The sequence below is a fragment of the Manacus candei genome, unplaced genomic scaffold, assembly GCF_025592945.1.
Source record: "Manacus candei isolate 608988 ecotype Guabito, Panama unplaced genomic scaffold, ASM2559294v1 h1tg000023l, whole genome shotgun sequence".
NCBI lineage: Eukaryota > Metazoa > Chordata > Aves > Passeriformes > Pipridae > Manacus > Manacus candei.
Window position 1 is genome coordinate 7483492 of NW_026138071.1, and position 17174 is coordinate 7500665.

At 57.7% G+C, this 17174-nt stretch overlaps 1 protein-coding gene across 1 annotated transcript; it reads left to right on the top strand.

Annotated features, from left to right (window-relative positions):
• Nucleotides 1–60: 60 nt before the first annotated feature.
• WNT6 (Wnt family member 6) lies at nucleotides 61–13044 on the top strand. Its single transcript, XM_051786648.1, is given in 6 exon segments — nucleotides 61–169; nucleotides 172–257; nucleotides 260–408; nucleotides 8815–9035; nucleotides 11915–12216; nucleotides 12489–13044. Coding segments are annotated over 6 exon segments (1329 nt in total). The 3' UTR covers nucleotides 12951–13044.
• The last annotated feature ends 4130 nt before the right edge of the window (nucleotides 13045–17174 follow it).

Below are 17174 nucleotides of genomic sequence, written 5' to 3' on the forward strand. Positions count from 1 at the left end.
GTCCCCCCGCCCGGCCCGCCCTGTCCGTCCCCCCGGGCTCCGGTTTCCCTGTCGGAGCAGATGCTTTCGCAGCCCCGTCCCTCCTCCTCCTCCTTCTCCGGAGCAGCCTCCGCGCCGCGCTCCAGCCGCCCGGAGTTGCCTGCCCAGCCCAGCCCAGCCCAACCCAGCCCGGCCCGGCCCCGCCGGCCGCGTTGCCCGCCCGGCCCGGCCCGGCCCGGCGGAGGGAGGCACCGGGCACCCACCCGCCGGGGCCCCGGCCAGACCCTAGGGGCAGCCCGGCTCACCGCGGGTGGCGCGGAGCGGGTTCGACGCTTCCCTCAGCCCTGGCAGGATGCTGCCTTCTTCCCGGACCCAGCTGGGGCTCTTCTTCATCCTCCTCTGCCCCGCCAATATCATCGGGCTCTGGTGGTGAGTAGGACATCCCGGGGGGGGATGCAGAAGGGCACGCAGGGTCCCTCGATCTCTGGGGGTGGTCCTCCCACCCCAGCTTGGGGATAACAGAGTCCCCTACACCCAGGGCACAACTTGGGTAGGAACTGCTGCTTGCTGGCCAGGAGGATCCAGATCAAGGCACTCACATGCTGTCAGGGTTTGGGCACACAAGTGTGTTGGGAACAGCAGGCTGGAGCTGCCCCAGGGGTATGGGGCACACAGGTCCTGTGGGGAGAGCTGCAGTCTGCCTCCCTGCACTTCAAGCCTTCAGCCTAGGAGGGTTGTATGCCTGAGGGGTGGGGAAGGTGGGGTAGGGGCCTCCAGACCCCTCCAATAAGTCAACTTTAATTAAAAGCCCGAGGGTCCCTACCATGTCCCCCCTGAACAGTGGCCTGGACATAGCAGGGACAAAACCCCTATTTGTAATGGTGCCTTCATCAAAGGCAGAGACGGTGCCTTGCAGGATACCAGAGGGGGTGGGGGATTCATTACAGGCACAGAGCTGGGACCCAGCCTTGGAAAGCCCAGGTATCTGTCGAAACATGAACTATTTAAATCTATTAAGAATTTCACCCAGCCTGTCTTTATCCGGTTTTAAGTGCTTAGATTCCAGCTCCCCGGCGTGCCGTCCGGGCTATCATTCATTATCTGAGGCTATTCGTCTCCACATTGTCACACTCTTTTGACCCCTAAAATAAAGCTCTCCATAAGCCTTTCCCCTCTTGGTCCACTGCCTGCCCACCAGTGATTTATTCTACATCTCCATTCCCTTTGCTAGCCCTGGCTCCAGGGATGCAGGGCAAAAGCAGGGGCCTTGGTGAGTATAAATGGTGCTGTTATGGTCAGTTGTACACCAGCTAAGTTTGTCCCAGAGCAAAAACTTGGTTTATTGCCAGACAAAGGTTTAACATGGGTCTGAGAGGGGCTTGCCTTGGTTTTTTGCTAGAGGAGGGGAGAATGAGGCAGGGCAAGCCCTGGTCAGGGCAGGGTGTGTGTGGAAGATCTCCATGCTCCCTGCCACCCACCTCAGGGTAGATATGCAGGACTCATTCCCTCCTGCTGCCTGAGACCTGCTGTATTTCTCTCGCTAATTCTCAGACCCATACACAGCTGTCCCTTCAGCTCTCCATGCTTTCTCTGCCCCATCCTCATCAATACTCACCCAGTGAGCCCTCACCTTCAATCTCATGCCCTGTGCTCCAGCTTTGAGGACATCTACCCATGGCTGGAGCAGGTAAAGGTGAAGCAGAAGTTAATTTTGCCTTCAATTTAGGGGCAGGCAGACGGCACCGGCAAGGGCAGGGTGCTGGGGTACTGCTGCCCCCTGCCCTGGCAGCTCAGAGCCACATCTTACCGTGGAGCCTGGGTCCTGCTGATGCTGTGACCATGCTATACGTGCGCTGGCAGAACCGACTTGGGGAGATTAGCAGGATTTGGCAGAGGAGGGCAAGGGGTCAAACTTGTTTTTTCTTCTTTTAAAAAATAAGAAGGGAAGGAACCTTTAATTTAAGAATAATAAGAATAATGCCTGCAACATGGCTGAATGCACTGGGTAGTGGAATGGCTGCAGAGGGATCACCAGCTTGCACTCTACTTCACTCTGGAGCCAGCAAGCCCAGAGGAGGTGGAGGTGGTGTGTGGATGAGGCCACCAGCACCACCAAATGGACGTGCTGGGCTTCCCTGGACAGGGCACAGGAGCAGCTGGCTGATACATGAGCTGCTTTCCAGAGAGCTTGGGTTTTGGCCCCTGGCTGAGATCATCCCTTATTTCCACGGAGCTCTTCCCATGCTGGGGAGAGAAGTCCAGGTGCTGCCTGACCCCTTGAGCCAGCTCATGAGGCATCTTCCCATATGTCTGTTCCTGGTCCTGTCTCCCAGGTCTGGGTAGCACTGGTGTTTGTGAGGTTTGCTGTTGGAGGAGAGGGGTTCAAGTATACAGCCATATGTTGTGCCAGAGTTCCTGGAAGCCCCAAGGCTGGTGGCATTGATAGAGATGTTCCTTGCTGTCGCTGTCACTGATGCATAGGAACTTCACTGGCACACCTTTATGTGTGCATCACTGGGCACCTGTGAGTGCTTAGCCAAGGGAGCATGTTTCCCTGGCAAAGAAAGGAATGTCTTTACTGCCCCCTCTATCCCACCCCTTAATACATTAGCTGTGTGGTGGTGGGGATGCAGGGGTTGCCTGTTTGAGGCAATTTTTTCACCCACTGGTGGTAAACTAATTTTTGAGAGAGGCACAATGGGGTGTAGCTGGGTTGGGTCCCAGGAGACACAGTCCCCAGCCAGACCTGGTGTCCTGGTTTTAGCTAAGGTAAAGTTAATTAAAAGCATGACACCTGGCCACTCATGGGTGGTAACTGCACCTGTTGGGATCCTGGCAGATGGCTGCATCTATGGAAAAAGGTTCAAGTGTGACGTACGAGCACTGACATCATGCTAGTGATGTTGTAGCCTGAGAAAGAGCATCCTTGTTGTGTTAGGATGCCCCCACAGTGCTCACTGAAGATACAGTCACACCACCTTAGACACACCCTGTGCCCCTGTGTCTAAGAAGAAGCAAAGGGGCACAGGCAGACACAGACCTTTCCATGGCAGAGGGAGCAGGCTATGGTCAGTGCCAATGGAAATTGTGCCACTCAGGTGCTGCTGGTACCTTGGTTAGTGCCAGGCTGCAGGGAATAGGCTCCCCTTGCTTCCACCAGCCCAGTAAATTCTCTTTCTTCCTCCTCCCCTCTTCTTTAGGTGTTTCTCACCCAGCTCCTTGTGCAACAGTGATTTCTCCCTGAGCAGGACAAGTAGGGACTGCCTGGGGCTCCTGTGCTGGCCCAGAGGGTGAAGGATACAGGGCTTGCAGATGTAGTGTCTGAGGAGCCCCGGGCAGGTTCAGGGCATGATTTCAGCCAAGCCGGTTTGTGGTTGGGCTGTGCTTGCAGGAACAGAGGCACTGTGGGGATGGGGGTGAGCAAAGCCAGGCTTCCTGAGTGCCCATTGGCTCTCCATAGGCATGGCTGAGAGCAGCTGGGAGATGGAAGAGAGAGCAAGGGAGAAAACCATCCCAGCTAAGATGTGCTCCATTCCAGCTGTGGGTCTGATGGGGCCTGGAGGGATGGACACCTGCCCATCTGTGCACAAGAGCACTGCACCTCCAGTTTTCCATGGGGCTTCTTCAGAGGCACTCATGGAGGACCCACCCCCTAGCACCTGTGGCTGTACCCTTGTTTGAGAGTCCCAGTCCTGCATCCCCTGTTCCACACAGCTCTGGATGGTTTCATGCACCAGTGGCCTCTCCTTCTCTTCCACTGCCCTGACCAGCACCCAGACTGCTGAGAGCCTGTAAGAGCAGGCTGCTGGGCTGTAGGGCCCTGCCTGCATGACTTTGGGTGAGCACTGTGAGTCACTCTCTGGACTTGCTGACCTACAGCTGCCACCCCACAGCGCCCAGCAGACGGGGCTGCCCAGCCATCCTGGGCATGCCCTCACCCCTGGAGCAACACCATACAGGAAGCAATGAATGTCCCAGTGTGGTGGCCCTGACCAGTGCCATTTCCCTGTGCCCCTATTAAAGCAGCTGCTGACCCTCTGGGTTTTTCAAGTGGAAAATGTTTCCCTTGCACTTTTTGAGATGGCTACTGGCTCCAGCATTAGGCTACTTGTGTTCTCTCCCAAAGCAACTGAGCTTTCACCCATACCATCCCTTGTCCTTGCTCCTGGTCACATCCACTCTCACTTGGTGACACCCAGGCTCTCCAACTCTGCCCTACACATACCCCAAACTGGAGGGCTTGTCTGGGCTTTGCATCAGAGGCTTGATCCCTTCAAATACCCCTCATGTAGGAGGATGCTGGGCAGAGCTGAGCACACCCCGATATTTGCTCAGAATTTGCAGGGTCCTGCTGCCACATGTGGCACCTGTATTTGGACATAAGCTAGCCCAGCCCTCATGCTACCCCAGCTCCAGCCTCTGCCAGAACCCAGAGGAAGAACACACTGACCACGGGTGGGTGGATCTCTTACTTTTTATCCCAGCCCTTCTAGGGTTTGGACACAGCTTTAGGACCCCCATCTCTGCAGGTACCTGCTCCCTCCATCCTCCCTGGTACCTGTACCACAAGTTTGGGCAGCTACCGTTCACAGGCACCTGGCCTCAACATGACCCTGCAACCAGCAGGTCCATGGGTTGATGCCATGCCATGCCAAGCCAAAGTCTCTTTTCTTTAGGCAGCTGCCCATCTGTTTGCATGACATTCTTGCCAAGGAGCTGTAAAGAGGAAGGTGGGGCACAGGGTCCCCCTGCTCTCCCCAACCTGCGGCATTTCCTGCTCCCTCAGTGCCCCCGTCCTGCTCAGCAGCCAAACCCTGGCTGCGCCCCCCCAGGGCAGTGACTTGTTGCTTACTCACCACACCCTCATGGGCCTCCTGCTCTGTTTTCCACACCCAGCTGCCCCGGTTAGTGGCAGCACCCACGCATCGCCCCGGGTGAGGGGTCGAGCGCCCGCTACACTTCAGCATGAGCTGAAGCACAAGCTGGACGGGAGAAAATTCTTCTGTGTGTCCCCCTCACCCTGTTTGTACACCTCGGAAAGAGACAGGTTCCCTTCGTGTTTGACTTCCTTGTAGGGCTGTCACTGAATGTGTCATCACTGTGTGGGACATGGGGTGACCCGTTCCCCCAAGGGATGGAGATCAGTTCTCCATCCTGCAGTTCTTACCTCTCCAAGTGGATGCAGAAGCACCTGTGGGCTCAGAGCGATGAGCCGGGTACCCCAGTATTGTGCACTCCCTTCCTGACGGCACTCAGGGACTGGGATAGAGACCTGGATGTGAGGCAAGACATGCCCTTACTACCCCATAACAGCATCCCCTTGCCACATGGGAGCACACAGGCAGCAATACTCAATGGATGTAGACCTAGCAGGTCCAACATGGAGCTGGCATGGCACAACCACTGCACTCCTTTGGGGTTTCAAGGCCATCAGGATCAAAGGAGGCATTTTTCACCCAAGATGTGGGTGCCACTTTTGAAGGCTGACCATCCTCTTTCTCACTGCATGATTCTGCCAGCCTCACTCCATTGGCTTCCTGCAAACCAGGACCTCACTGGCTCCCCTTGATCCTGTCTGCTGACAGGGGCTGGGAGAAGCCTTGCTCCACACCATCCCCATGCCCAAGGGGAAGATGATGACTTGAGCCAGGCTCCTTCATCTATGATTTTGTCTGGGAATGAGACTGGGGCATACTGGAGGCTCTGTGACTGTGAGCTGAGCTGGAAAAAGCTGGTGATTATGCTCTTAGGAACACCCGGCTCTGTTGCACAGGGAGAGCATCTGGAGCAGAGGGGTTGCATCAGAAGCCCCAGTGACTCCTGTTTGGTGTGTGTCACTGGGACAGGGCTCAGGCTGCAGCTGTTGACAGCCTAAGGGGTGACAGCAGCAGTCTAGTGGTGGATTGCAGCTCCTTTTCTGTGCCTCAGTCTCCTCTTTCACCAATGGGGGTTGTTTCACTTACACAGGGGTGCTGGGAATTGGGTCGGGAAGCAGGGCTCATCATCCCATCTTCTCTGGGGGCAAGATAGCAGCCACCCGGCAGCGGTTCTGGCAGCCAGCAGGGTACTTGGGGCAGACGGGACGGATGCTGCTGAGCCGCTGAGCCTGGCTGGGGGCTCTAGGGCAGGAGGTGGTAGGGGGGGCCGGGGTGCCTCAGGTAAGTTGTGGGGAGCCTGGCTGGCGACCCTGTTCCTTCACCAGGGCAGGGGGAGGAGTGCCCAGCGGCAGAGGTGGGGCACCTTAATTGTAGATGCGGGAGGCCTTGGAGCAGGACAAGCTCAGGCAGATCTGGGCCCTGTGCTGGAGCCCTTGCCAAAGTGGTAGCAGTTTGGCAGCATTTTTCTTGCCCTTGTCTCCCCCCATGCTCCCCCCCTCTCCGAACCCTCCAAAGCAAAACAGCTCTTGGGCTCCCAGCAGCCTTCCTGTGCCAGAAAGTGGAGCCCAGCGGAAATTAATATTGTGTTGGACTTAGGCAGCCCACCCCACGCCTCGTCAGCACGGACAGCGAGCTCCCGCGTTCTCCAGCCAGCTTTGCTGCTGCCTGGACCATGGGTGGGGACCCCCGTGGTGCCGGGGAGCCGCCCCCCAGCCCTGCAGGGCTGAGCTCTTCTTCCCGGCTTGATCCAGCGGGCTGGGGTGAGCTGCAGTTCAGTATTTGATCTGATGGCCCTGGGGCACGAGTGCGTCGTTTTTATATGAGTACAAAGAGTCATCTCTTAATGAAAGTCCCATCCCAGCTCTCCTTCTTCCCCACCCCACTGGAGGAAGCAGCCAAACCTCTGCTGTCCTGTTGTAGATGTTGGGAGCCCACGGTCCCCAAGGACAGCAAATTTGGAGCCCAGCATTGAGGCTTGGATCCCTGTGTGGTCATCATAGGATTAGACTGGACAGATTTTCTGGTTATGTTCCATGTGGGCCTCAGTTTCCCCATCTATGGGGGAGCTGTGCCAGGCAAGCCACAGTTCTGAAATGCTTCCCCAGCTGCCCCATCCCTTTGGAGAGGTGCAGCAAAGGGAAGCTGAGCTGCCAGGAGCAAAGGGAAATGGGTTCTTCCCAGCAGGAGTGTGGGCTTGCCTCAGTCTCCCTGCTGGAGATCCCCTTTCCAGGCTGTGCATCTCTGTTTAGCTGTTTAACCCTTTAAACCTCCAGCCAAAGCATAAGGGCTCCTTTTCCAGGCTGTGCAAGAGAGCACGTCCTCCCTAAGCCCAGCTGGGGTCTGATGGGCACGAGATGCAGGCAGCTGGGGAGCCTGGCTTGGGGCAGGGAAATCCTGGCAGGACCTTGAGCTTCAGACCTTGGAGGGAGCTTGCACTGGGGACAGGATGGCAAGCAAAGTCCTGCAGCTTAGTATCCCAAACACAGACCCCCAGCTGGGTGAGAGTGAAAAGGAAACCCGGAACACAGTTATACAGAGATTCAGCTTGTGATTTTTGAGCCCCTGGGGCTTGGCCAGATTATAAAGCTCTGGGTTTGGAAGTTGCAGTGCAGGCAACGCTCCCCAGTGAGTGAGGCCGACGGCAGCACAGGTTGCCCATGCACTGCTCCCCAGGGGACTCCAGGGAATGTGGCTTCACTGTCCTCAGGCACCCCTAGGTGTTGGAGTATACTGAGTCCAACCCATAGGTTCTGTGGGCATCCACAGACAGGAAAATCATGTTGTTGAGCAGGGTGAGCTCTGAGCCCACAAGAGCGGTGCTGGAGGTGAGGGAGGGCTGAGTGGGGCCGTGTTTAGGGTGTGCTAAATTTGTGTGGCCCATGGCCACACTACCTCCTTGCCATGGGATGGGAGGCACGGGTGTGAGGCCGTCAGTGTGGCACGCCTGCCCTCTAACCACTGCGGCTCCTGTGTTGCCCAAGGCACAGCTGGAGCATCTCCCGCCTCAGCATGTGGCAAAGTGCCGGCGGGCTGCAGAGTTCCACGAGCTGCGCTGTGGAGGGCACTCCGGGCGAAATGTGTGGGGAAAGCACTGAAGTTTCTGTAGCCAGCGGCACACTGGGGAGCACGGCATCATGCTCAGACTTTGCCTCCCAGCTCAGAGAGCCAGGCATCTCGCTCCAGCTGTGCTGGCAAGGAGGAGCCACCTCTGACATGGGCCCAGCCAAGACTTGCCCTCCCGCGTTGGCATTGGCAGAGCTCGCGATGCCACCTGCATCCCTCCCTCGCACTCCTGCACCCGCCTGCAGCTCCATTCCCTGGACCTAGTGCCTGGATTCAGGGAGGTGAGCGCAGGAACCTGGCCAGCAGCCAAGGTGCTTTATCACAGGCAAGGTCACACATCTTGTCTCCCACAGGGTAAAGCAGAGAGCCCCCCTGGAGAGGGGGAGATGCTCCAAGAGCACTTAATGGGCTCCTCACTGTGTCCACAGCTCTGGGAGATGCAGCTGCACCAGGCATCGGTCATACTGAGATGCCGAGGCTGAATTGGGTCAGTGCCAGACCCAAAGAGCAGGTGCTGAGTAGCACAGTATCTCTGCCATCTCCCATCAGGGACACTGCCATTACCCCCTGGGATGCCCCCAACGGTATGGAGTGGTATGTTCCAGCATCATCCCATAGCCAGTTCCATGGCTGGGTATCCTCCCCGTTCCCCTACTGGCTGGGTAGGGCAAGGTATCCCCTGGGTGATGGCACACAGGTGCCACCCATACCTTTTGTCCTGTCCTCCCTGCATATCTCTCTCTGTCCCTTTGTCACCTGAGCTCAGCACTGAACTGTCACTGCCCTGCGGCCCTGCTCTGTCCCTGGGAGCAGGTCTCGTCATGCCCCATCCACACCTTGATCCCTCCTGAGCTTGGGTGCTGGTTTTGCTCTGCTCGTCTGTCCCCTCCTGCAGGGCAGTGGGGAGCCCTCTGGTCATGGACCCCAACAGCATCTGCCGCAAGACGAAGCGGCTGGCAGGCAAGCAGGCGGAGCTGTGCCAGCTGGAGCCAGAGATTGTGCAGGAGGTGGCCAAGGGCACCAAGCTGGGCGTCCGGGAGTGCCAGTACCAATTCCGCTTCCGCCGCTGGAACTGCACCAGCCACAGCAAGTACTTCGGCAAGATCTTACAGCAGGGTAAGGCCAGTGCTTCCTCAGCCTCCCATTTTTCCGAAAAGCCTCCATCCGGTCACACACCCCCCCAGGACTCCTGGAGCAGTCTTGGCGTGCAAACCTATGTGTGTATGTGTGTGTGTGTGTGCATGTAGGGGGTTGTTCAGCGTTCCCTGGTGCAGTCACAATGAGGTTTTACTGCTGGGACATGTCTTCCTGTGTTGTAATGAAGCAATTACCGATGCTCCCAGACAGCACGGGGCTTCATGAAGCCCAAGAATGCACCCTTGTCTGGCAGTGATTTACTGCTCCCCCAGGACCCCAGGGTGTGATGGGGGAAGGGGCCTAGGTGGAAGGCAGTGCGCAGCCTTTGGGAGCTGCCCCTCACCCTGTGGGTACCCTTCACTTCCCTCCTCCTGGTCTTGCAGGAAGCAGAGAAGAGGGGTGCTTGTCCCCTGTCCGTGCCTGTGGGTGGGCACCCTGATGTCACCCCAAGGAACAGGGCCAGGGGCAAGAAGGGATTTGCAGGTCCCAGCCAGACGGATACAGTGGTCCAAGCCTGGCCCCGCTACATCAAAGTCAGAGAAGGAGCAGAGCAAGAGGGCACCTGTCAGTGTGTAAGGGAGGGGAAAGCCCTGCCATGCTCCCCAGGAAGAGAGGCTGGGGGTGGATGGTGATTCAAGCAAGGGGGGACCACAAGTTTGAAGCACCTCAGGCTGGTAGGATCACTTAGTGGGAGGTGAATTTAGTCCTGCCCCTGTTCCCATGTTGGTCCCTGTGCCATAGTAGATGAAGACGTTGGAGCAAGCCCCAGTCTCCTTGCACATCTCCTGTTCGTGCATGGTCAGGCCCAGGCAAAGTGGGTATGTCCTTGGGCCATGAAGAGGGGTCAGGGTGGCCTCCTTGGGGGCATTGGAAAGGGTGGGGTGCCCTGGGCACCCAGTGGCTGCAGGTGCCAATGGGGGTCTCTCTGAGGGAGACACTGGCCTGTGGAAGGGGGACAGGCTCATTTTGCAGGTGTGGGTTGCCCCCAACAGAGGAAGGTGTATTCAGTCAAGTGGCAGAGAGCCACAGCACATGGGGGACACTCTTGCCTCTGGGGTCACCTCTTTTCACCCCAACCTGGCAGCAAGGCAGGTGGGATCTGTGCCAGGCAGGGATCCAGACCGCAAGTAGGATGGTACCAGAATGCGACGGCCAGACTGAAAGATAATGATTGATGTGCTGCTGGTAACCCAGGAGCAGCTTAGGTTGGGGGAGACACAGGCACATCAGGCATGGGGATGCTGAGGGAGCCACCATGTTGGTTCAGCCTCATTGCTGGGGTGGTAGAGATAAGCAATATCCTGAAGACAGGGATAAGTTTGGGAGTCCCTGGCACTCTGAGGACATGGGGCACCCCAGGTAGAGGTGTGAAGGTCCTCAAGGCCACAAGATGGGCGTCAGAAGCCCTGCTCTGAGAGATGCCTGTAGGCACCAGCCTCCCTGTAATCCTATAGGGATGCATAAAGCATCCTAGCATTTTTGGGGTTCCCAGCTCCATCAGATGAGTACCTCCCATCCAGGATGAGTACCTTTTCTATCCAAGGATGCTGCAGTGGGCTCCTGTTTCCAGTTGTGGTCTCCCTAGCACAGACAAAGCTGTCCCCTCTTCCTTCCCTGCTGCCTGTGGCAGGCGCGGCATGCCAGGGCAGGCTGGCGTGGGGGCAGCCGCGTGTCTGGAGGAGCTGTCAGAGGAGTGGCATCCCTCTGGGCCCAGCTGGCAGAGTGGCATGGGGAACTCTACCAGCTATGGGCTGCCTGCTGAGGGTTCTACCAGGCCCAGGCAGGAGCAGGTGGGTGGTCAGGTGGCTTGGGGGGGCAGGAGGGCTTGGGGAGGGGGTGGCATCCCTTGGGTGGCATTGTCAAAAAGGCACTGGTGTGCCCAGTTCCTGCTAACACCAGTGGGACTCGCTGCGTGGGTTTTTGGAGAAGCCACTCATGGAACTGGTGCCCTGGAATCCCTCTTCCCACAGCCTCCCCAAGTCAGAATGCTGGAGATGGGGGGACGGATCACCGTCCAAAGCTTATCTTCCTCTCCCTCCCCAGGAACCCCCTGCATGTCATCACCCTGGGCCAGTCTTGCCCTGGCTTTTGGGTGGGCAGGGATTCCGCAGGCACGGAGTAGGGGGAGCACAGGAGCCCCCTTAGCAGGGCGCCACACTCCCGCTGCCAGAATCCCCCGCTGGCTGCGGCTGCGAGCGGCAGGTCTGGGCAGGGGAAAGATGCTTGGAATTTGTGTCCCGGAGCAGAGAGAGACAGGAGCAAATACTAATAATAAATAATCCTGCAGGGTGGAGGCTGTGCTGGTGGAGAGAGTGGGGCAGGCGGTGCCCCATGGCAAAGCAGGTATGGGGGCAGAGCAGGCAGCATGGCATCATTGCTGCCACCCTGCAGGGGAGTGAGTGGCATCCTCCATATCCCTCTCAGTGCTTCTGTCCAGGTGCCAGTTTGCATCTGGGGATAGGATTTTTCCTGCTTGGAGGGATATTGCAGGGTAGTGTGAGGAAGCTGTGAGTACCACCTGGGACCGCCCCTGCTCTCCAAGCTTCCCTCTTTCCTACGGGGCAGCACCCATCCTTGCAAGGGGAGGTTGTCTCTCCACAGCTGGGGTGGAGGAACACTGGCATGGCCTGGCCATCCCCCACATTCTTCATATCTGCTTGCAAGAGGCAGTTCTTGCCCCAGGCATCCTGTACCTAGGTGGGTGCATCACCCGGGGAGCAACGTTGAGCACAGATGAAAAGGGCGAGAAGTGGGAGGTCTTAGACGCCAGGGGATGCTAGCCCGGGGGGGCGGTGCTTTGTTTGCAGAGCCTTTGCCGGAGCTGACCCCACATCCCGGCCCTGTGTGTTCTCCTGCAGATATCCGTGAAACAGCCTTCGTGTATGCCATCACGGCGGCCGGGGTGAGCCACGCCATCACACAGGCCTGCAGCATGGGAGAGCTGCTGCAGTGCGGCTGCGAGCTGACACGGAGCCGGACTCCTCCCTCCCCCACGGCGGGTCCGGGCACGGAGGGCACGGCCTGGGAGTGGGGGGGCTGTGGGGACGATGTGCAGTTCGGCTACGAGAAATCCCAGCAGTTTATGGATGCCAAGAACAAGAAAGGCAAAAATGACATCCGAGCTCTTATCGACCTGCACAACAACGAAGCCGGGCGCTTGGTAAGGCCCCTGTGCTCCTTGTCCTCTGCAGGTATCTGTGTCCTACCCAGCTCAGCCCTCCACCCTTAATTTCCCCAAGCCATGTACCTGCACCAGCTTCGGCTGAAATGCGGACCCAGTATTTTTCAGGAACTCTTTGCAGGTGCTTTGGAAACCCCCTGTGCCCCTCTCCACTCCCAGACCCCTCCCCCAGGGGGAGGCAGGATTTTGGCTGGGGATGCTGGGCAGGGAGGCAGGGGAGCAAGCGCTGAACATCACCGTCTCTTCCCCAGGCGGTGCGCAGCTACATGAGGACAGAGTGCAAATGCCACGGGCTGTCGGGCTCCTGCACCCTGCGGACCTGCTGGCGGAAGATGCCCCATTTCCGCGAGGTGGGGGACCGCCTGCTGGAGCGCTTTAATGGGGCTTTCAAGGTGATGGGAGGGAACGACGGGAAAACCCTCATCCCTGTGGGTGACAACATCAAGCCCCCTGACAAGCAGGACCTCATCTACTCTGCTGACTCGCCTGATTTCTGCTCAGCTAACCGTAAGACAGGCTCACTGGGCACCCGGGGCCGTGTCTGCAACAGCACAGCCATGGACACGAGTGGGTGTGACCTACTGTGCTGCGGGCGAGGGCACCGGGATGAGACAGTGGTGTTGGAAGAAAACTGCCTTTGCCGCTTCCACTGGTGCTGTGTGGTGCAGTGCCGCAAGTGCTCCGTCCGTCAGGAGCTCAGCCTCTGCGTGTGACAGCCTGGGGTCAGCCAAGGACAATTTGGGGGGCCACCTCCAGGCTCACGCAGCCCCCCTGGGACAGAGACACGTGGAGCCAGTGGCAGGGACAGCGTGGGTGAGCCCAGCTCTGTGCTCTGGGGAGTTCTGGCTTCCCCAGAGGACATCATGGGGCTGCCTGGCATCCCCATGGCCCCCGTGGTGGGGGCTGGGGGCACAGAGCTTCCACTAATAAAGCTATTTAAAACTGGTGTGCCACAGCACTTCCTGGGGAGGGCTGGGAAGCGCTGACCACCGTACTGGAATGGGACTGGCCAGAGAGCTGTCCTGCCCTAGCTGCGAGTCCCAGTCAGCCGCACTCCCTCAAGCCTCTGGTTTGTGCTGGCGTTGCTGGGACCTGTGGCAAAGCCTGCCTCATTTTTATCCACTCCCTGATTTTCTCTGTGGTTGTCAAGCCCAGAGATGTGCATGGATGAGGGTGAGTTACTCTGCACCTTCCAGGCTGCATGAGGGCTCTGCTCCCATCACCCATGGTCGTTATCGCTTGGGGGTGCCAGTTTGTGCCCCACCACCGCCTGACCTGGATGTTTGCAGTGACCTGCACTCCATGGTCCCTCCACTCATGCCTCATGCCAGAAGTACGGCTTCCTGCCCTGACACTATGGTGATGGGCTCTGAATTTTTTGAAGGGTTCCTGTATTCTTTTCACTCCAACCACCGCCAATGCAGTCCCCACTGCAGGGCCTGGCACAGAGAAGCCCTGGACAAGGCTGACACCATTGGCTTGGTGGCATGCAAGGCATTCACTTGGCATGCCATGGGCCACGTGCAGCCTCACCTGGATGGCAGAGTGCCAAGCATGTATGTCTCAGTAACCTGATCAGCCCGTGCCCCTCATGGACAAACACAGGGTGAGGAGCAGCCTGCCTGGCTGCCCAGCGAGGCAGGCTGCCAAGCCTCTGCTCTGGGGCCTCCAGGGATCTCCAAGGGGGTCCCTCCCATGCTTCAAGGAACCCATGGGAACTGGTTTCTCCAGTGTTACCCAGAGTAGGGGTTTAGATAACTGTAGAGGGGAATGTGTGTGTGCAGTGCCTGCTCAGCTGGTAATGCCCCACTGGGCAGACAAGTCCCAGAGGGATGTCAGCAGGGTCAGAGCCTGGGCAAGGAGGTCAACGCTCCTGTACCTGCCCTCCATGCTGCAGCATGTGCTGGGCATGGGGGCTTTGCCTGTTGACCCCTTCACAAGAGGGCTCCAAGCTGACGTGGGCAATGCCCTAGGTGCTGGGTACTGCCAGATGGGGCAAGAGCTGAGTTTGAAGCGCTGGGCACACTGCAAGGCAAGGGGGGCCGCACCCCTTGCCCACCAGTGAGTCCCTCCTCGCCCACACTAGGCAGCCAGTGGGGAAGGGCAGGGGAAGCAGGGTGCTGGTGAACCATTAACTTGGCCCAGCAAGCGCTGGGGAGGGAGTCTCCAAATCTGTCAGTTGCAGCTTTGCAGCTGGAAATTCCCTCCTGACTTGCCCACAGTGGTGCTGGAAGAGGGGAGGCACAGAGGGCTCCCGGGAACTCCCAGCCATGCGCCTGCCCATGGAAACACCTGGGTGGGTGTGAGCAGCACCGAGTGGGTGCAAGTGAAGGTACCTGTGCATGCAAGCAGCTTGGAGTGTGTGCATGCACAAGTAACAGGTTTATGCTTGTTCATGACCATATGTGTGAGTGTGAGCTTGTGTATAACCTATCACTGTGTCTGTGAGCCCCTCATGGGTGTGTAAACAAGTTGGCCCATGTATCTTCCTGCAGCTCTATGAATATACAGCAAATTGTCAAGTGTGTGTGTCAGTGACACCGTCCCTGCATATACCTATGTGAGAGTATGTTTGTTTGCACACATCTTATTGCATTTCCTCAGGGGTGTCTTGGACAGAGGGGACATGAGTGGGTGCAGAATGATCCTCCAGGAAGGGAGTTGCAGAGATGCAGGATCTGTGTTCTGGGAGATGCGGGAGCCATTTCATGGGCTCAGCAGGTCCCTTTGAATTGGAAACTCTTGAGCACACCTCAAGCTCTGCACTGCCTGCCGTGAGAGCTCAGTTCAGGAAGTTCTGTATAACTTTGGGTCATCCATGGTCTGCTCTGGAGCCAACACAGGCTGAGACAAGCTATAGAGGGATTCTGAAACCCTCTGAGAAATGTTCAAAGTCCTAGCTCTGACATTCAGCAAGTTCCTTCTCTGGATTCTGTCTCAGTTTCTCCACAATAGGCTGCTTTCATGCTCTGGGCTGCGTGGACATGGGTCTTGGAGGTCTGGCCATGCATAAACCCCAGGGAAGACATTTAGTACTTTTGAGAAAAGGATCTTGCCTGTGTCCTCTCTGCCATTGCCCCAAATCACAGCTCCTAAAGGATGGAGATCACATAAGCCAAAAATGCAGAGGGGGAAGCAGATAGAAAATGGAGAGAAGCGCATGATCAGTGATTGTGGGGTGACTCCTCTGCACTTCCAGGAGTCACCTCTGCACTGTGTCTGTGAGCCCCTCATGAGTGTGCAAGTCAGTTGGACCCTGTGTCTTGTTTCCTGCCCAGCTGGGGAAAGGGCTAGCTCTTGTGGGGGTTGACAGGTTCTTACCACAGCTTCCTGCTACTCCTGAGCTGGCAAAGCCAAATCCATTCCCTTGGTAGGCAGAGAGGCTCTGGCACAGGCGAGTGATGCCAGTAGCCAGTCAGGATCTGGACCTGGCCCAGTGGTCTGTAGAGGGCTGAACAGCCAGCAGAGCCCCCTAGCAATCTCACATCTCTCCAGATCTCCATAGCTCCCCAAGAGCTCTCTATTCACTAGGACTCCACCCCAGATTCCTAGGAGACCCCAGCAGTCCCTAAGGGGCCCTCACCCCCTCACGTTACTTACCAGGTGCCAGGAAGTGGCCTAGGAGTCCCCTAGATTCACAGACGTCCCGCAGCTATCCAGACCCTTAGGAGGCCTCTGAACCCCTTCAAGACCCAGCAGTTCCCAGCCCGAGGGGCGCAGCATCCCCGCTGTCGCCGTGGCAACCCGGGATGCGGGGCGGGCGGCGCGGCGCCGGGCGGCCGCCAGGGGGCGCTGCGGCACGGCACGGCACGGGTGGGGATAGCCCGGGGGAGCATGGGAACATGGGAGTGGGATGGAGGGGTGCGTGGGAACATGGGAGTGGGATGGAGGGGTGCGTGGGAACATGGGAGTGGGATGGAGGGGTGCGTGGGAACATGGGAGTGGGATGGAGGGGTGCGTGGGAACATGGGAGTGGGATGGAGGGGTGCTGGGGAACATGGGAATGGGATGGAGGGGTGCGTGGGAACATGGGAGTGGGCATGGGGGGTGCGTGGGAACATGGGAGTGGGCATGGGGGGGTGCGTGGGGGTGGGCTCAGCATGCATGGGGGATGTGTATGGCAGGCGTGGGGAGGAGTGTACAGGGGGGATGTACAGAGTGCATGGGGGGATGTGTGTGAGGCTGCCCCTCACTGCAGGAAAGACGTGGAGATGCTGGAGAGTGTTCAAAGAAGACCAGTGGAGCTGGTGAAAGGTGTACGAGTCCTATGAGGAGCGGCTGAGGGAGCTGGGAGTGTTTAGCCTAGAGAAGAGAAGGCTCAAGGGGGGACCTTGTAGCTGTCTACAACCACCTGAAAGGAGATTGGAGCCATATGGGAGTTGGCCTCTTTTCCCCATTTATAAGGGTTAGGACAAGAGGAAACGGTCTCAAGTAGTTGTAGGAGAGGTTTAGATCAGATATTAGGAATAAATTCTTAACAGAAATGGTTATCAAGCATTGGGACAGGCTACCCAGTGAAGTGGTGGTGTCACCATCCAAAAGCTGTGTAGATGTGGCACTTGGTTTAGTGATGAACACGGCAGTGCCATGTTTACAGTTGGACTCGATGATCTTAGAGGTCTTTTCCAACTTAAATCATTCTATGATTCTGTGAATGTGGGTGTGCAGCTGTACATGTGGACTTGTGGGTGTGGGGGTGTACATGTATGGTTGTGCATGAGACTACTTGGGAGGAAAGGCATGGAAGTGTCCATGTGAGCATGTATGAGCCCTCTGATTCCCATCCCCGTGCTCCTGGGTGCAGTGCCCAGGTAGGACCCAGTTCTGGGGAGGCTGGTGTAAGCCAGGGGTGCACAAGGGTGGCTGTGTGGGTGCAGTGTGTAGCTGGGGAGTCTGGAGGGTGTAGTTATACGTGTGTGTGTGTAGCCCAGATCCCT